The 14,901-nt window shown below is 38.4% G+C and overlaps 3 protein-coding genes across 6 annotated transcripts in view; 2 read left to right on the top strand and 1 right to left on the bottom strand.

The window, feature by feature from the left end:
• Nucleotides 1-212: 212 nt before the first annotated feature.
• On the top strand, nucleotides 213-5,715 carry LOC123975871 (F-box only protein 6-like). Its single transcript, XM_046057658.1, has 6 exons — nucleotides 213-330; nucleotides 2,353-2,602; nucleotides 2,729-2,843; nucleotides 2,944-3,039; nucleotides 4,918-5,053; nucleotides 5,151-5,715. Exons 1-6 carry the CDS (start codon nucleotides 247-249, stop codon nucleotides 5,295-5,297), a joined length of 828 nt encoding a protein of 275 aa, XP_045913614.1. The 5' UTR covers nucleotides 213-246; the 3' UTR covers nucleotides 5,298-5,715.
• Nucleotides 5,716-6,695: 980 nt separating this feature from the next.
• LOC123975141 (F-box only protein 6-like) lies at nucleotides 6,696-12,305 on the top strand. Its single transcript, XM_046056347.1, has 6 exons — nucleotides 6,696-7,282; nucleotides 9,918-10,167; nucleotides 10,292-10,406; nucleotides 10,493-10,588; nucleotides 11,063-11,198; nucleotides 11,295-12,305. Exons 1-6 carry the CDS (start codon nucleotides 7,190-7,192, stop codon nucleotides 11,442-11,444), a joined length of 840 nt encoding a protein of 279 aa, XP_045912303.1. The 5' UTR covers nucleotides 6,696-7,189; the 3' UTR covers nucleotides 11,445-12,305.
• Nucleotides 12,306-12,406: 101 nt separating this feature from the next.
• LOC123975143 (cell division control protein 42 homolog) overlaps nucleotides 12,407-14,901 on the bottom strand; it is a 5,567-nt gene continuing 3,072 nt past the window's right edge. For 3 of the 4 annotated variants that reach the window (XM_046056352.1, XM_046056350.1, XM_046056353.1), the window contains exons 5-6: nucleotides 14,669-14,866; nucleotides 13,942-14,491 (exon numbers count right to left, since the gene is read on the bottom strand). In XM_046056352.1, coding sequence (XP_045912308.1) covers nucleotides 14,402-14,491; nucleotides 14,669-14,866 — 288 coding nt within the window. In that variant the 3' untranslated portion in view covers nucleotides 13,942-14,401. Of the gene's footprint in view, nucleotides 13,832-13,941; nucleotides 14,492-14,668; nucleotides 14,867-14,901 lie in introns of those variants that run through there. The other variant, XM_046056351.1, reaches the window with a different exon arrangement.

The following is a 14,901-nucleotide window of genomic DNA, read 5'->3' on the forward strand; positions in this document are numbered from 1 at the left end:
ATATTTCCCACTCCTCAACTTCCGCTGAGACGAAAAATCGCTGGCAATTCGTTTTTTTTAATTCACTTTATATAACATTTGTTTCTCTAACGTTAACCCGAGCTGCACTTCCGAGGGCGTGTATCGTTCGCGGTCATAAATAGTAAGTAAGCAAATTTTATTTTGACTATATATCGTTAAGTTACAACACATAGTAGGCTAGTCGATTGCAAGAGTATATCGTCCGGCAGTGTCCCATAGATATACATGAAAAGAAAAGCGATGGACGGACGCCTGGGCCCGAAAGAGAAAGCGCGATGTGCAACAGCGTCGTCAAACACGTTTTCAGCGGTAGGTAGTGAAGTGTTCCACTCTTAACACAACAAATGTTACGGACTGTGTGAAAGGATTGTAGCTGTGTATGTGTATGGATTAACGTTACAACCATCTATTGTAGCCTAGCAGTTGGTGAAATCTAAATATTAAAGAATTCAGAGGTTTTATTTCTCACACACACTGACAATACTCCTGTGTATCAAAAGTCCTTCGACTTGCTGTCAACTAGGGGGAAACCCACAGAAGAGAAGTGTGCATGGTTTGCTGTCACAACAGGTCAGCAGCAGTAAATCTGTTTTCGGTGGTTGTTGAGCAAGCTTTTTTGCACTATTTCATTGATTTTTATGTTTAGGATTTTGCTCGGAAAGGAACAAATATACACTCTTTACTAAAATTACTTTTATAGTAATTTATAACAGACTTTATGTCAGGCTACAATAATAATAATAATAAAAAAAAACTGTTTCATTCTTAAAATAGAATTTTTTTATTTTATTTTTTTTTAAATCATGTAGGGTACTAAGAATAAAAAACGAGAAAGTTGGCTATATGTCTGCACGTTTTTGAAAGGTACTTTTTGTCACATACATGTTGCGAAATTCATCCTGAAATGAGCAGTGGGCAGCCACTGAGGGGGGCAGAGCACCTGGAAAAAACCCACACAGACACTGGGAGAACATGCAAGCTCCACACACAAAGGCTGGGACAACTGGGGTTCAAATCTATGGTTCAAACCGAGGACCTTCTTGCTTTGAGGCCACAGTGCTATCCACTAGGCCACCATTTATGCTATTAATTTTGTTGCAGCTTCCTTTGTTTTTCACTTCTTCTACAACATCTAAGCAGCAGCTGAGTGACAATGGACACTGACAGAGTTAAAAGTTAAGTGTGTAGTCAGAAATGCAATATAAGATCCATAATTGGTTTCAGTGGTGAATGAAGACCTTACATAATGGATAGTTATGTTTTTACTACCTTAGAATGAGCTATTTCTATCTACATACATCTTGGATCCCCCTTACACGGAAGTCGCAATGTGGTGTCTACAGCAGCCTAAAACGTACAAATGGCTCTACAGAGCGCGTTTTGTCACTTTTTCTTGTAGAATTCCTGGCAGTGTAGACAGACGCTCATCAAAACATTGAATATGTACGTTCATGCTGGTTGAGTTACACTCTAATTTTTTAATGTTAAGTGGTAACTCGTCAATCATCGTAACACTCATGCATGCAGAACAATCAGTTCATCATTTGAAAGTTTGCTGTAGCAAGTCACAATAACATTGTATAAAAAATACAATTGTGAAAATATGTTAATATTTGTCACAGGGTGTCACTAAGTGCCACTAGTTAGAAAATAATCTTTTGAAGTCTCTGAGCTGGATTTGTTGCTGAAAAGGAATTTGCCTTTTTTTTTTTTTTTTACAACATAGAGAGACTATGAAAAAGCTCATATTTGGGTTTCCTTTGAATGCAACCTCACTGCACATTGTGTTAGATCATACAGTATAATATAGAATGTTATGGTCCAGACATACAAATACTGTGCACCGTTTGCAACTTGTCAGTCACTAAACTCAGAGAACATAAAGTTTGCCCAATTTCTCTAGTTTGATTCTCTGTTGGCTGTTTGATCATGACCTGTTTAGTCATGAAATATTTGACTTAATATTTGGCAACAGTGACCATCTGGATGCACCAATTAGACTATAAAGCACAAATCTAAATCCCACTTTCATTTTCAACCAAAAAAATAATCCATTTTAATAATAACTCTGTACACACCACAGAACAATAAAATCAGCTCTGAAATTATTGTCCCAGGCTATAACATTTATATAACTTTTAAAAATGTTTCTGTTATTCCCGCCCTTTGTGTTGGTGTTAAGTGTTTGTGTGTTCAATGGTAGTGGTAGTGTTAACATAGTGTTAGGGTGGTTTAGATTCTATTATTATGTAAGCAGTTGGGGGCATTGCTTCAAACTAAAGTGATTATCCAGAGTTTGAGCTTATCAAGTGTTCTTTTTGTTTTTGTCAGTTCTTCCCTTTTCCTCTGGAGATCCTGGAGGAGATCTTCCTGAATCTTCCTCCTGATCAGGTGGTTTGTATTTGCCAGTTAGTGTGCCGTCAATGGAAAGAAGTGGTTGACAGTGAGACTCTGTGGAGAGAGAGATGTAGAAGAGAAGGATATCACCTCCGCAATGCTTCCAAAATACCCAGAGACTGGAGGTTGTTTTACTTCTTGTGCAAGAAGAGGAGAAATCTTCTCAAGAATCCAAGAGGAGAACGTAAGAAGCCACAAAACTAACTTTACTCAACAGTTAGTGACGTTAACACCATTACAACATGATTTCTCTCACAACCTTTGTTGTGGAATTTATCATTTAAGTGAGTCTTCCTCTTTGTTCTTACAGAAGACCTGAATGGCTGGCAGATTTTGGAAAATGGTGGTGACAGATGGGAAGTAGATGGCATTAGAGTGCCCCATCCAGATGAGTCGGTCCAGAAAAACTTTGTGACCTCTTACTTGTGAGTATTCACCAGGAGGGATGCAGAAAACATAGGGCATCCATTTTATATAGTACATTCATATTAAGAAGTAGCTAAAACATGTTTTTTTGTTGTTCAGCATGTGCAGGAAGTCGCAGCTGATTGATTTGGAGAAAGAAGGTTATAACCCATCATTTATGGATCACTTCCAGCCAGACATCAAAATATCTGATTGGTAAGAAAAATACATATCAAGTACTGTGACTGATTTGTGTTGATTTTAAAAGAACTATTGAACTTATTTTTGTAGTTATGGCCAACATTTCTGTCAAGTATAAAAATGTTGATCCAACGAAGTTAATTGCTGAGATTTGAAGAACCGGGTTATCTTAACTGATAGAAATAATTATCAAAATAATAAAGCAGAAATACCCTATAAAATACGCACACTCCCTGTATTTTTTTAGTGTGCTGTGTTTACTGTACAGTCGTTAGACATAATATCCTTCCTTCTTACATTCAACACTAATCTCTGTTGTACTTAAGAAAAACCTAAAATAACTTAAACTTCTATGAGAACTGTTCATAATGTGTCAAAATAGAATCAAAAACATGAATCCAATTGCACATTCAACACTCTGTTGTTGTAATAGTAATAATTTTATTTGTAGAGGAAACCAAGTTACAAAGTAAAACAAACATATGTAAAAATATAAATTCATTAAAATAAATAAAAAGAGGCCACTGAGTTTGCCTGCCTGAGATCTGGCTAGGAGTTCCACAACTGAGGGTCCTGAACAGAAAAGGCTTAGACATCTTTAGTGACAAGACGAGACTTTGGAACCATTAGTAGAGCCTTGCAAGAGGATCTCAGGCAACGGTCTGGCTTGTAGGGCGTTAACAAATGTACACAGATGTAGGCAGGAGCCTGACTATTCAGGGCCTTAAAAACAAGTAGTAAAATCTTAAAATCAATTCTAAAACTCACAGGTAACCAGTGAAGGGCAGCTAGGATTGGTGTGATGTGGTCACTCCTCTTAGTGCAAGTTAAAAGCCTGGCTGCAGCATTTTTAATGAGCTGTAATCTATGAATATTTCCCTTACTAATTCCAGAATACAGAGCATTGCAGTAGTCGAGTCTTGAAGAAATAAAGGCATGGATTACCTTCTCTAAGTCAGCAGAGGAGAGGAATGGTCTAATCTTAGTTAGCTTTCTCAGCTGGACAAAACAGGACTGCACTACTTTTGTCACCTGAGCATCAAAAGACAGCTCTGATTCAAAAATGACACCAAGGTTGCGAGCTTCTTTCTGAATGTTATCCGAGAAGACACCCAGGCGGTGGTGAAGTTTTTGAGGTAGCTAGTGCTGGTTCCGATGGGGGTACAAACAATGATTTCTGATTTTGTGTTGTTTAACTGAAGGACGTTATTAGACATCCAGGCTTTTATCTCAGCGAGACAAGAGGGAATACCAGAGACATCGAAAGAACCAGGCCTTAACGGGACATACAACTGGGTGTCATCTGCATAAAAATGGAAATCAATATTATGAGTGTGAGTGATATTCCCCAGGGGTAACATGTATATGGTAACAGTGGCCCCAAGATCAGCCCCTGGGGGACCCCACAAAATAGAGGAGCATGAGAGGAGGAGGCTTCTCCAAGGATCATGGAAAATTAGGAGACAAACCAATCCAGGGCCACATTACTGATGCCAACATAGTTTTTCACACGGCTAATTAAAACATCATGGTCCACAGTGTCAAAAGCTGACCTTAGGTTGAGAAGAATTAAAACAGAGCACATGCCTGAATCAGCTGCAAGCAGCAAGTCATTGGTGCCCTTGATCAGAGCAGTCTCAGTACTGCGTAGATAGCGGAAACCTGATTTGAAATTTTTCAAAAATGTCATTATTGTTCAAAAAGGAGATTAACTGAGTTGAAACGATTTTTTTTCTAAAATCTTAGATAAAAACGGCAGCTTGGAAATAGGTCTAAAATTACTTAAAACAGTATGTCTAAAAAAAACAAACTGTATGCCTAAAAGAAATCAGTGACTAAGCATCAGTGTGGACGACGGTACATGATTGTGTGTCTCTGTGTGTCTTATTCTAGGTATTCACAGAGAACAGACTGTGGCAGTCAATACGAGATCCGTGTAGAGTTGTTGAATCAAAGAAAGAGACCTGTCCAGACATTTGCCCCTGAGACTGTTTACTTAAAGCAGTGGGATGAGGAGAAATGGATCCAGGTATGAACAGAGCTCTGGTCATTTATCATTATGTTGATGTTTACAGGAGGTACAAAGCCCAAGGACAACTCTAGACTTACTGATATATATTTTTCAGATGACCCATGTATTCCAGAACTATGGACCAGGAGTGAGATACATCCGTTTTACCCACGGAGGCAAGGACACACAGTTCTGGGCAGGATGGTATGGAATTCGTATTACTGACAGCTGTGTTGAAATATGTTCAGCAATGGACTCATAACTCTTTGGGATTCATGTAATGTCAGCTTTGCACCTTTACAAGTCTCATTTTCTCTATATAATCTGCAGTCATGTATGTACTCAGTTACGTCACCAATAAGACATTTTCAAAAGACTGCATTAGTGGAACGATGAAGAGCAGCAACCTGACCTCATTAGGAATAAAAGCCATCTCCTCAGTATTACTCACCTGTAGAAGTTGTCAACATCAATTACATTTCTTAGTCTGTTTAGAAAGGGATTTTCTTTGTGAAAGCTTAACAGTGTTGCATTATCAGCACCAATGGAAATTTTCTTTGCACTGCTCAGTAATGTGTAATGTTTAATGTAGAAAAATTGTTTTAATAATATTTATATGTGTTTTATACTACGCAAATTTGATGTCTGAACTGAATAAAAAAAAAAAGACTTCAACATAACTTGATCTCTCATTTGATTTCAGCTTCACCTCAGTCTTCTCAGTATCATTAATCTACACATTTTAATCACTCATGTAATTATTTATTAAATTTTAAACTATACCTGCAACCCTGTATGCAGGATAAGCGATGGATGGATGGATTTTAAACTATATTTTCAAATCACATTCAAACCCACCAAATAGGTGTGGACAACGAAATCCAAATAGTACTTATTCTTGTGTTCAAAAGTGTTATGACTGACAAACATCTAGTTTCTTGAATTTACAGTAATTACATTTGTGATATGCTACTTTCAATGGAGTGACAATTAAAAACACATTTACTGTAACACAATTTTCAGGTGATTCACACCATCTTTGCTTCAAACTTAAATTTAAAGGAATGCCTGTGCAGAGATACCTGGTTGCAAGGTTGCGGTGACAGATATTGTATTTTGTGTGTAGATTATGTGCGTGTAGATTGTGTTTCATAGACGATCTGGCAGCTGGCAACAAACATCCAAAAGTTCGTGTATGACGATTATATCCGTAATAAAGTTTGAGGACCATGCAAATGACAGGACTTTCCTGAGAGAAACAACAAAACGGGAGGGCAGGTATTGGCAACACCTCGTTTGGCAAGTTTGACAGATCTCAGCAGAAGGGCGAAGGTCACTGATTGTGCCTCTGCAATCACTAGAGTTAGGGTGAAAATGTTGGTTAAATCATACTATAATAGTTTAAATCCATGCATGTGAAACAGTAGGTGTAAGCCTAAAGTATTTCTTATCTATACTATTAAAAGAATCCATATATTTTTTGTCTTTAGTTGATGTACAGCTTTCATAGAGGTCCGACTGGCTTAACGAAATTCTTATTTGTCCATGACACATACCGGAAGTTTTCTTTAAGGAAGCATCTAGGAGGGTTCGTTGTTAATGTCACCCGGCCTGTACAGATATCTGCCCGGGCGGGGTAAAATCGACGTTCTTTAGCTTCCCGGTTATTAATATGGTGGAGTACGTGAATCGCCGCTGTCGAGTACTACGGTCGGGTACATGGCAAGCTACCGGGTTCGGTAGGTTTATTAACGGTTTGTATTCAGCGGCTAACTCCGCCTACGCCTCTTCCGTCCAGCTCGAGTCCTGAGGTGAATAACGAGCGCAACTGACAGGAATAGGAACGTCTTGTGAGAAGTACGACTGTTTACACCGATGTACAGAAAGTGACTGGCATTTTAGAGCAATCGGTGGTCATTTGTTAAATTTAGAGTTAAAGGTAACGTAGCTACTTTTACCTCAGTTTACATATCAAATGTCTTTTCCTTAAATGTCACTTCCGTATTGTGTGAGATCGGATAACTGTGGCCATATAGATATTGTTGCTTTATAAAAGCACGCCAGTGTTACATTATCTAGACGTCGAGAGGAGACTATAGCGATATTTGGCTGTCCTGCTTGTAAAAACATCGCTAGTCCGGGTCTGTCCCAGGCATGAAGAGGAAAGCTAAAGCTATGGGTGCAACTCACAGCTCTGAATCTGCCTCAAGACACAGTGTGCCGTCAACGTCGCTGTCACAGGAAGATGTAAGTGCTTTAAGTTACGTGACGTCCCAACACAAAGTAGGCTAATTGCAATGCTTACTGAGCTTCACATAACTGGAGCCAGTAGAAATTTTATGTGTATTACAACCAGCTGTCTCTTGTTGCAAATTTCATTTTAACACTTCAGATCATGCAGTCTAAATTATTCTGACATGCAGGTAGGGGGAACTATTTTAAAGTGTGATCCACCAAATTGAAAAGTCACAGCCTGTAAAATCTGTCATCCTGGACTTTTTTGAATTTTCCGGCTGTGGTTCTAAACTTTATTAAATATTTGGCTTCATGAGTTGATGATGGCTGGTCTCTTTTGGTTTCTGTAAGGCTACACAGTTTTATTTTGTGGAGCAGCCGCATGTTCAGCCTGAAGGACCCACTTTCATTTTAGAAGGGGAAAACCCTTTGTTTTATACAAAGGCATTTCTTATTTCTCCGTTTGTGCCTCCTTGCTTCCTCGACTCCTTGCATGAATCTTACTTTGCGTTCAGACCAAACGCGACATGGATTGTTGGATTGATGGAGCCCAGGATTGATCAGGAGGATGGCTGCCGATGCGAACTTTTGGATGTGTAGAAGAACACAGAACATTAATCAACATTAGATCCTGACCAGTCCTGTCAGCCTGTTGGAGATTTAAACAATCAATGATGGTATGCTGCTGTGGCTCAAATGCGCACAGCGTCTCTCTTAAGGGGTGAAGAGGCTTCACCCTATTTCATCCAGCCGCTATTCACAGTATTCATTTGTATGACCATGCCTTTCCATCCACACATCTAGGGGAGACCGGGTATGGTTATAACATGAGGAGAGTTGTAACACCAATTCCACCAAATAGAGAAAAGATAGGAGTTAGGTGATCATTTCAGTATTTACCTACTTCCTCCCGGATCAGGCCTGGTAGTTATCAAGTCTGGAAAGAGGTGCATTCAGAATATATAGAGAAAAAACTGATTTTGAGGTAAGAAAGTAAAGTTTTTGACCAAGACGATTTTTTGTTTAGTATCTATACTATTGCAGATAGAATTGTTTGACTTATATTAGATTGAAATATAGTTTCTTAGGCAACATGTGATGCATTGTTTACTTTCTAATTTCAAACCACTATGGAAACACAGCTAGCTAAACATTGGCTGACAGGGGTGGGGTGGGTTGTAACACTTCCTTAAAAAGTGTTACAACCATCCATGATACATAAAACTAGGTACTTCTTGATTTCAATATTTTCCAGATTGCCCTTTGCAGTCTGGGTCCACCAAACCCGCACACCAGGGTTACCAGCATTAATTTGTCAGCACTGTGACCAGTACTCCCCATTCACATGTTGTACACATGTTGGTGTGTGTATAGTCACTGGACCTTTTCCATACTCGGTCTCCGCCGGTGGAGAGGGTAGAAAAGTGTATGGGCAGTCCTGGTACGCCAATGAGTAAAATACTGAAGTGCTGGTATAAGTACTGGTGAATACCGGCCCACTTCAAGCACTGACTGTGAATAAGAATATACACACATTGACACACACACACCTCTTTTTAGTTAGACCTAAGGATGTACAGAGATGTTCTTTAATTAATTACATTTTAGCAGTATTTATTAAGTATACTTAAGTAAGTTAATTCTGTAGATAAATTTACATACACATACTGTACATGCACGTGAGTCATCAGATAAAGTCTGTTACAGCAAGAGAGAAACATTGTTCTTTTATATAACTACCTGTTTTTGAAGCATATCATATAGTGTGGCATCTATTTTTGCTTCTTTTGTCTTATTGTTACAACCTACCCCAGTGTAACAAGGGAACAAATTGCATTTGACATCAACTCACGAGGTCTGTGATATTCTTGTAGAGGATTGAATTGGTGCCATTTGTAGTGAACAAATGTGGGTACTTTGTTTAAATATTTGAGAACTCTAGCTACAAATTTCAGTGAGTTATAGTTACTGAAACAAAAAGTGTTTCAACCATACCCGGTTTCCCCTACTTCAACAATAAACATCAATAGGCCTAATATCAAGGTGAAATTTCATTAAGGAATGCGGTTAGAACAGTGCCTTTCGAAGCGCTACATAAACGTTGAAAGGCAGAGTTTGATCACGCATTTTATCATCTTAAATAACGAATACAATTTACGAATACAAAAATTAAACTGTAGAGTCCTGCTCCTGCCATGGGTTGTATTTCCCTGCTGCGTGTCACGCCTCTCTTAAACGTCACGGCTGCCATCAAGACTTCTCGCTTATATCTCGACTGATGAGGCTCCTCGAGGTGCATTTTAGGAATTGAGATGTCCTTCAAGATGGCTCGCTGAGATTGATATCGGAGTCATAGGCAGGAGAGACGATGGATAGAAGAGTCAAAAAATAGGCAAATCAGAAAGGCCCACAAAATAAACAAAATATACACAACCAAGCAACAATATCAGCTTAGAAACTAGGTATTTTCAAAACTTTTTTAAAAATGGTTTTAACAGTGAGTGTAATACTGAGCCAACATGCTGATGTCTTAGTTTATATGCTGGGATTGTGTGAGCATTGGGGGGCAGTGGTCCAAATCAGTGCTTGGAAACTAAACAGATTAACCAGAGTTTGAGCTTATCTGTGTCCTGTTTTCTCTTTTCAGTTCTTCCCTTTTCCTCTGGAGATCCTGGAGGAGATCTTTCTGAATCTTCCTCCTCATCAGGTGGTTTGTATTTGTCGGTTAGTGTGCCATCAATGGAAAGAAGTGGCTGACAGTGAGTCTCTGTGGAAAGAGAGATGTAGAAGAGAAAGATATCGCCTTCGCGATGCTTCCAAAATACCCAGAGACTGGAGGTCGTTTTATTTCTTGTGCAAGAAGAGGAGAAATCTTCTCAAGAATCCAAGAGGAGAACGTAAGAAGCTGCATAACTCCTTTTACTCAACATTTGGTGGTGTTAAGGCCATTATTTTCCTGCTGAATACCAAATTAGTTCTAAAAAGTAATTTCTCTCACATTCCTCATCATTGTTTTTATAGATGAAATGAAGAATTGGAAGATATTGGAGAATGGTGGCCATTGTTGGAAAGTAGAGGAAGTTATGGTGCCACATCCAAATGAGGCAGTTCAGAAAAACTTTGTGACCTCTTTTACGTGAGTATTCAGGTCCAGAATATACACTGCAATGATAGTGGTACATTTCTATTATGTAGTAGCTAAATCCTTTCTGATTCCCACAGAATGTGCAAGAAGTCGCAGCTGATTGATTTGGACATGGAAGGTTACAACCCATCATTTATGGATCAGTTCCAGCCAGACATCAAAATATCTGATTGGTGAGAAGAATACACACAAAATACTCTCACAGCAAGTAATCCCTAAATTGGCAAACTGAATCAGTCACAAACACAACTCAGATTTTACAGTCAGTTATTTTGCTGTGTTAAAAAACATGTTAGTAAATATAGAGCTTTCATCAGGGGTCCATCTATTTTTGTTGGAGAGTCAGATTTGGCCCACAGGCCGCTATTTGCCTACCACTGCACTATGTGCTCATTTAGTTTTAGAGACTTTATTTAGGCATAGGCAATATTAAATGTGGAACTGGTTAAATGTTTATATGTCATCTTGATAAATCTTTTTGGAACCAATTTGGAACTGTATAAGGCACAATAATGAATATTGGAATTTGTTTCTGCCACAGCTGTAATTTGACCACCACAATGAATAATGCTGAAAAAAGTGGTCTGTGGTTTAACCTTACTGCTGACCTGATCTGTGTGCACATGCTTGTGCTTCTGTTATATTAGGTATGCCCCACGGTGGGATTGTGGCAGTGAATATGAGATCTGTGTAGAGTTGCTGGATCGAAAGAAGCAACCCATCGAGACATTTGCCCCTGAGACTATTTGCTTTCAGCAGTGGAACGATCAGAAATGGAATGAGGTATGTAAAAAGCATGATTTATTCGTTAATATATAGAGTTCAGAGGAGTTACACAGCCCAAGGAGAACTCCAGATTTACTGATATGCATTTTTCAGATGACCCATGTATTCCAGGACTACGGACCAGGGGTGAGATACATCCGTTTTACCCATGGAGGCAAGGACACACAGTTCTGGGCAGGATGGTACGGCATTCGAGTTACTGACAGCTGTGTTGAGATATGTCCAGCAATGATGTCACCTTAATCATCAGATGGATTCATCTAATGCCTGCTTCCTGCCTTTGCCTGAATTTGCTTAATTGTACCACATATTACTTGCCTTATATAATCTGCAGTCATTTAACATGTTAAAGGGGCTTTTCTTAGGGTAAAAGGCTATAAATATTGTATCACTTTTGTTATGAAAGGCTTTCAAAACACCCCTATGCTGCCCCTTGAGAAGACATACATGTAGATTTACAGTAGCATAGCACACTTTGCAGCTGTAAGGGTCATAAGCTAAAATAATACTAGTAACGTATTTTCCATAACACATGTGGAAATGTTTTTTTAAATTAAGTTAAGATACCATTTGAAATATTAGAAAATAGGAATATTAATATAACATGTATTTTACTTACTTAATTATCTAGAATATAGGTGAAAATTTTGAAAATTAGGTTCATGGGCCCACTTTTCCCAAAGAGCAACATACATGTATCTTTGCAGTAAGGTTAGTTGTTTGAGTACCAAAGCGCCAAATCACATCACAGTCACTTTCAGGTTCACAAAGCAGGAAATCAGTTCAACATTCTATAATTTTAATAAAAATGTACACTTGAGGCAGAATTAAAGTTCTCTGATGTTTGTTTCTCAGCCATATTCATTGATTGGTGATAATACATTAAGCTAAATCAAGCCGTCAGTGGATGTGCTGATCCACGATAAGGCCAGAATTAATGCTACATGATTGATCTCTCAGATGACAAGGGATTGTCTATAAATGCCAGTTTAACACTGCTGCTACTATTTGACAAATGAATGGAAATATTTTTTGCACCGCTCTGTAATGTGTGTAAGCTGTGATGCTGAAGAATTGTGATGAAGAATTTTTGTTGTTGCATAATCCTTAATTCTTTTTACTTACTAGCCCTTAAGTTGTTTGTGTAAAATGCATACAAGTTTATAAACTTTATTTATGTACCCATTAAGTCAGACAACAACATGTAATATTTGAAGTTAGGTTTATTCATAATACTGGTTTATTGTGATGCAAGATACAGAATAGCCTTGTCAAATTGATTAGAAGTCCAAGAAACTCATTCAACATTTTTCTGGTAAATTTGACATCAGTGTCATCTCAGCTTTTCTAAAATCTCAGAATGAGTAATGAACACATTGTATTAAGTCAATAACTTATGTTATTCCCACTATATTTACAAATCAAATTCAAGCCCACCATCCAGGCATAGGAAAAGACAAATGCAAAGAGTACTAGTTCAGTCACTCAAATCTTCACAGGGTTTCAAACAATTTATAGCATTTTGTAAGAACTCTCACAATGTGTAAGTCTGACTTAATGATGCTGCAGTGTAACAGCAAGTATGTTCAGTTTACAAAATCATTCATTAGCCTGGGGTTATACCCAGGTACAAAGTTCATCTATTGTAAGTTTTGATAAGTATCCAGGACATCCAACACCTTCTTGTTAACTCACTTCTCACAGAACGTAAACAACTGGGAAATTGTGGGGGAAAATAACTTCAAACAGAGTGTTGACATTGTTTCCCTACCATTCCCACTTGTCAGCTTCTGTTGATGACAAGTGTCAATCAAGTTTTGTTTTGGCAAACTAGAACTACGATAAAACATAGCCTAGAAATGTCATTACGTCAAATACTTCTAAGATCCACCCGGAGGCTATGTTGACATTAAACATGAAATTATGTAAATAATAATAATAATGAGACTTCTGTTAACTATTTGAGAAATGTATTTTTCTTTAAAAAAAATGTTTGGAAAACAAAACACTTTAGTTCTATGACTCCACTGATGATGAAAGAATGATGCCATGTCAAATCAATGCAATCTTGTGCACCAGAGTTGGACATCCAGTATAAATGATGCACTAAGGGAAATACTTAAGACAGATGTTGGACATACTGAACACCTCACTTAACCCATCATTATCAGCCTTTGTGTTTTACAGAGCAGTCTGTACAACAGTCGTTCTATTAAATACCATTTCATAGTCAGTTCTTTTGGAATATCACTTCTGCAAAATGAAATGTTATTTAATAATGTAGCCTATGGTTTGTTGATACACTTCAAGTATTCAGTCCTCACATCATGTAAGACTGATGAATTTCAATGCCATCAAGTCATCACAAACAGCATCAAATGTTACTCAATCTTACATTGAATATGTATTTCAGTCAAGTCAGTCAGAAGGCAAATATTTTATGAAACCTCAACTCATGTTGGAATGTGCTTGTGTAGCAAACCTCTTCAGTACTGTTAATCTAGATTTGGAAAATTGTGTGGAGAAGGCTGTGACGAAACTTAGAGCAGAACACATTTACGTCTTTTCTTAGGTTCAGGAGGCTCCAGGGCAGCCAGTATTGCCTCATCAAACACATTCTTTAATCCTTTCTGTGGAAATAAAATATTAATATTCAAAACAGGGCTGTGTTTTAAATACAAATTAAAATCTTCAGGGAACTAATTGCAAAAGAAGGCTGAGTAGAAATGGAGCAGGGCGATCATTTTTTTTTACTTTATTCAAACAACATTATACAAGACTTTCCCTCATGATCAAGTTGTCTGAGTGAAGACAAAAGCCCATGGAAAATGGTGATGCTGCAGTAGAAAACATGTTATTACTGCCTAAGACAGATAATGCTTTGTAGTGTTAAACTTGTAGTGTCTGAAGAGCTCAGTTTAACCAAAACAAACTCAGTCATGTACAGTTACACAGACTTGCACACAAGGTGCTGACAACAGAAAGAAAAACTGGCTCTTGTCTGAATTGGCACTCTTGTCATATCAGGCAGCATGGATAATTGTGATTAGGCCAAGTTGAAAAGACAGCACACATGAACAGAAGGAAAAAAGTTAATGGGCACAAAGTTTAAAAGAGCGTTTCAGTTATTGGTGACAGACATCTCTTTACAATGAGTAAGCAGCAGGCGATCGAGAGGCAAAGCAAGATGCAAGAAGACATCAGAACAAACAGCATTTTCTCTTTCTTTGAGTTTCAGGGGGCTCTAAAGCGGCTAAGATAGCCTCATCAAATACGTTCTTCAATCCCCGCTACAGAAAGAGGAAAACAAGGGAGAAAGACAGGCATGACACACAGTTAGATTGAGATTTTAGCCAAATGCTGTTAGCGAAAGACAAGGCAAAGTATTTCCACCCTTGTTTGGAAACTGACATTTAAACACATGCTTGCTACAGCAGCTTTAAGTGTAGTTTAATGAGAGATCTTACCTGTGTTAGGGCTGAGCACTCAACATATTTGACTGCCTTCAGGTCACGGGCAAGCTTTTCCGCTGTCTCAGGGGTGATTGGCTTCTGTTTGTTCTTGGCTAGCTTCTCCACTGTGGAGGGGTCATCACGCAGGTCGATCTGAGTTCCTACCAACAGGAACGGGGTCTTGGGACAGTGGTGAGTTATTTCAGGAACCCACTGGGGCAGGGGGGGGGGGGGGGGGGGGGAAAAAA

This window comes from Micropterus dolomieu, linkage group LG08, assembly GCF_021292245.1.
Source record: "Micropterus dolomieu isolate WLL.071019.BEF.003 ecotype Adirondacks linkage group LG08, ASM2129224v1, whole genome shotgun sequence".
NCBI lineage: Eukaryota > Metazoa > Chordata > Actinopteri > Centrarchiformes > Centrarchidae > Micropterus > Micropterus dolomieu.

Coding starts and splice junctions, on each gene's coding strand:
- LOC123975871 (XM_046057658.1), top strand. CDS start 247: ATGAAAAGAAAAGCGATGGACGGACGCCTGGGCCCGAAAGAGAAAGCG. Junction 331..2,352: donor CGTCAAACACGTTTTCAGCG/GTAGGTAGTGAA, acceptor TGTTTTTGTCAG/TTCTTCCCTTTTCCTCTGGA. Junction 5,054..5,150: donor ATGAGGAGAAATGGATCCAG/GTATGAACAGAG, acceptor TATATTTTTCAG/ATGACCCATGTATTCCAGAA.
- LOC123975141 (XM_046056347.1), top strand. CDS start 7,190: ATGAAGAGGAAAGCTAAAGCTATGGGTGCAACTCACAGCTCTGAATCT. Junction 10,407..10,492: donor AACTTTGTGACCTCTTTTAC/GTGAGTATTCAG, acceptor TGATTCCCACAG/AATGTGCAAGAAGTCGCAGC. Junction 11,199..11,294: donor ACGATCAGAAATGGAATGAG/GTATGTAAAAAG, acceptor TGCATTTTTCAG/ATGACCCATGTATTCCAGGA.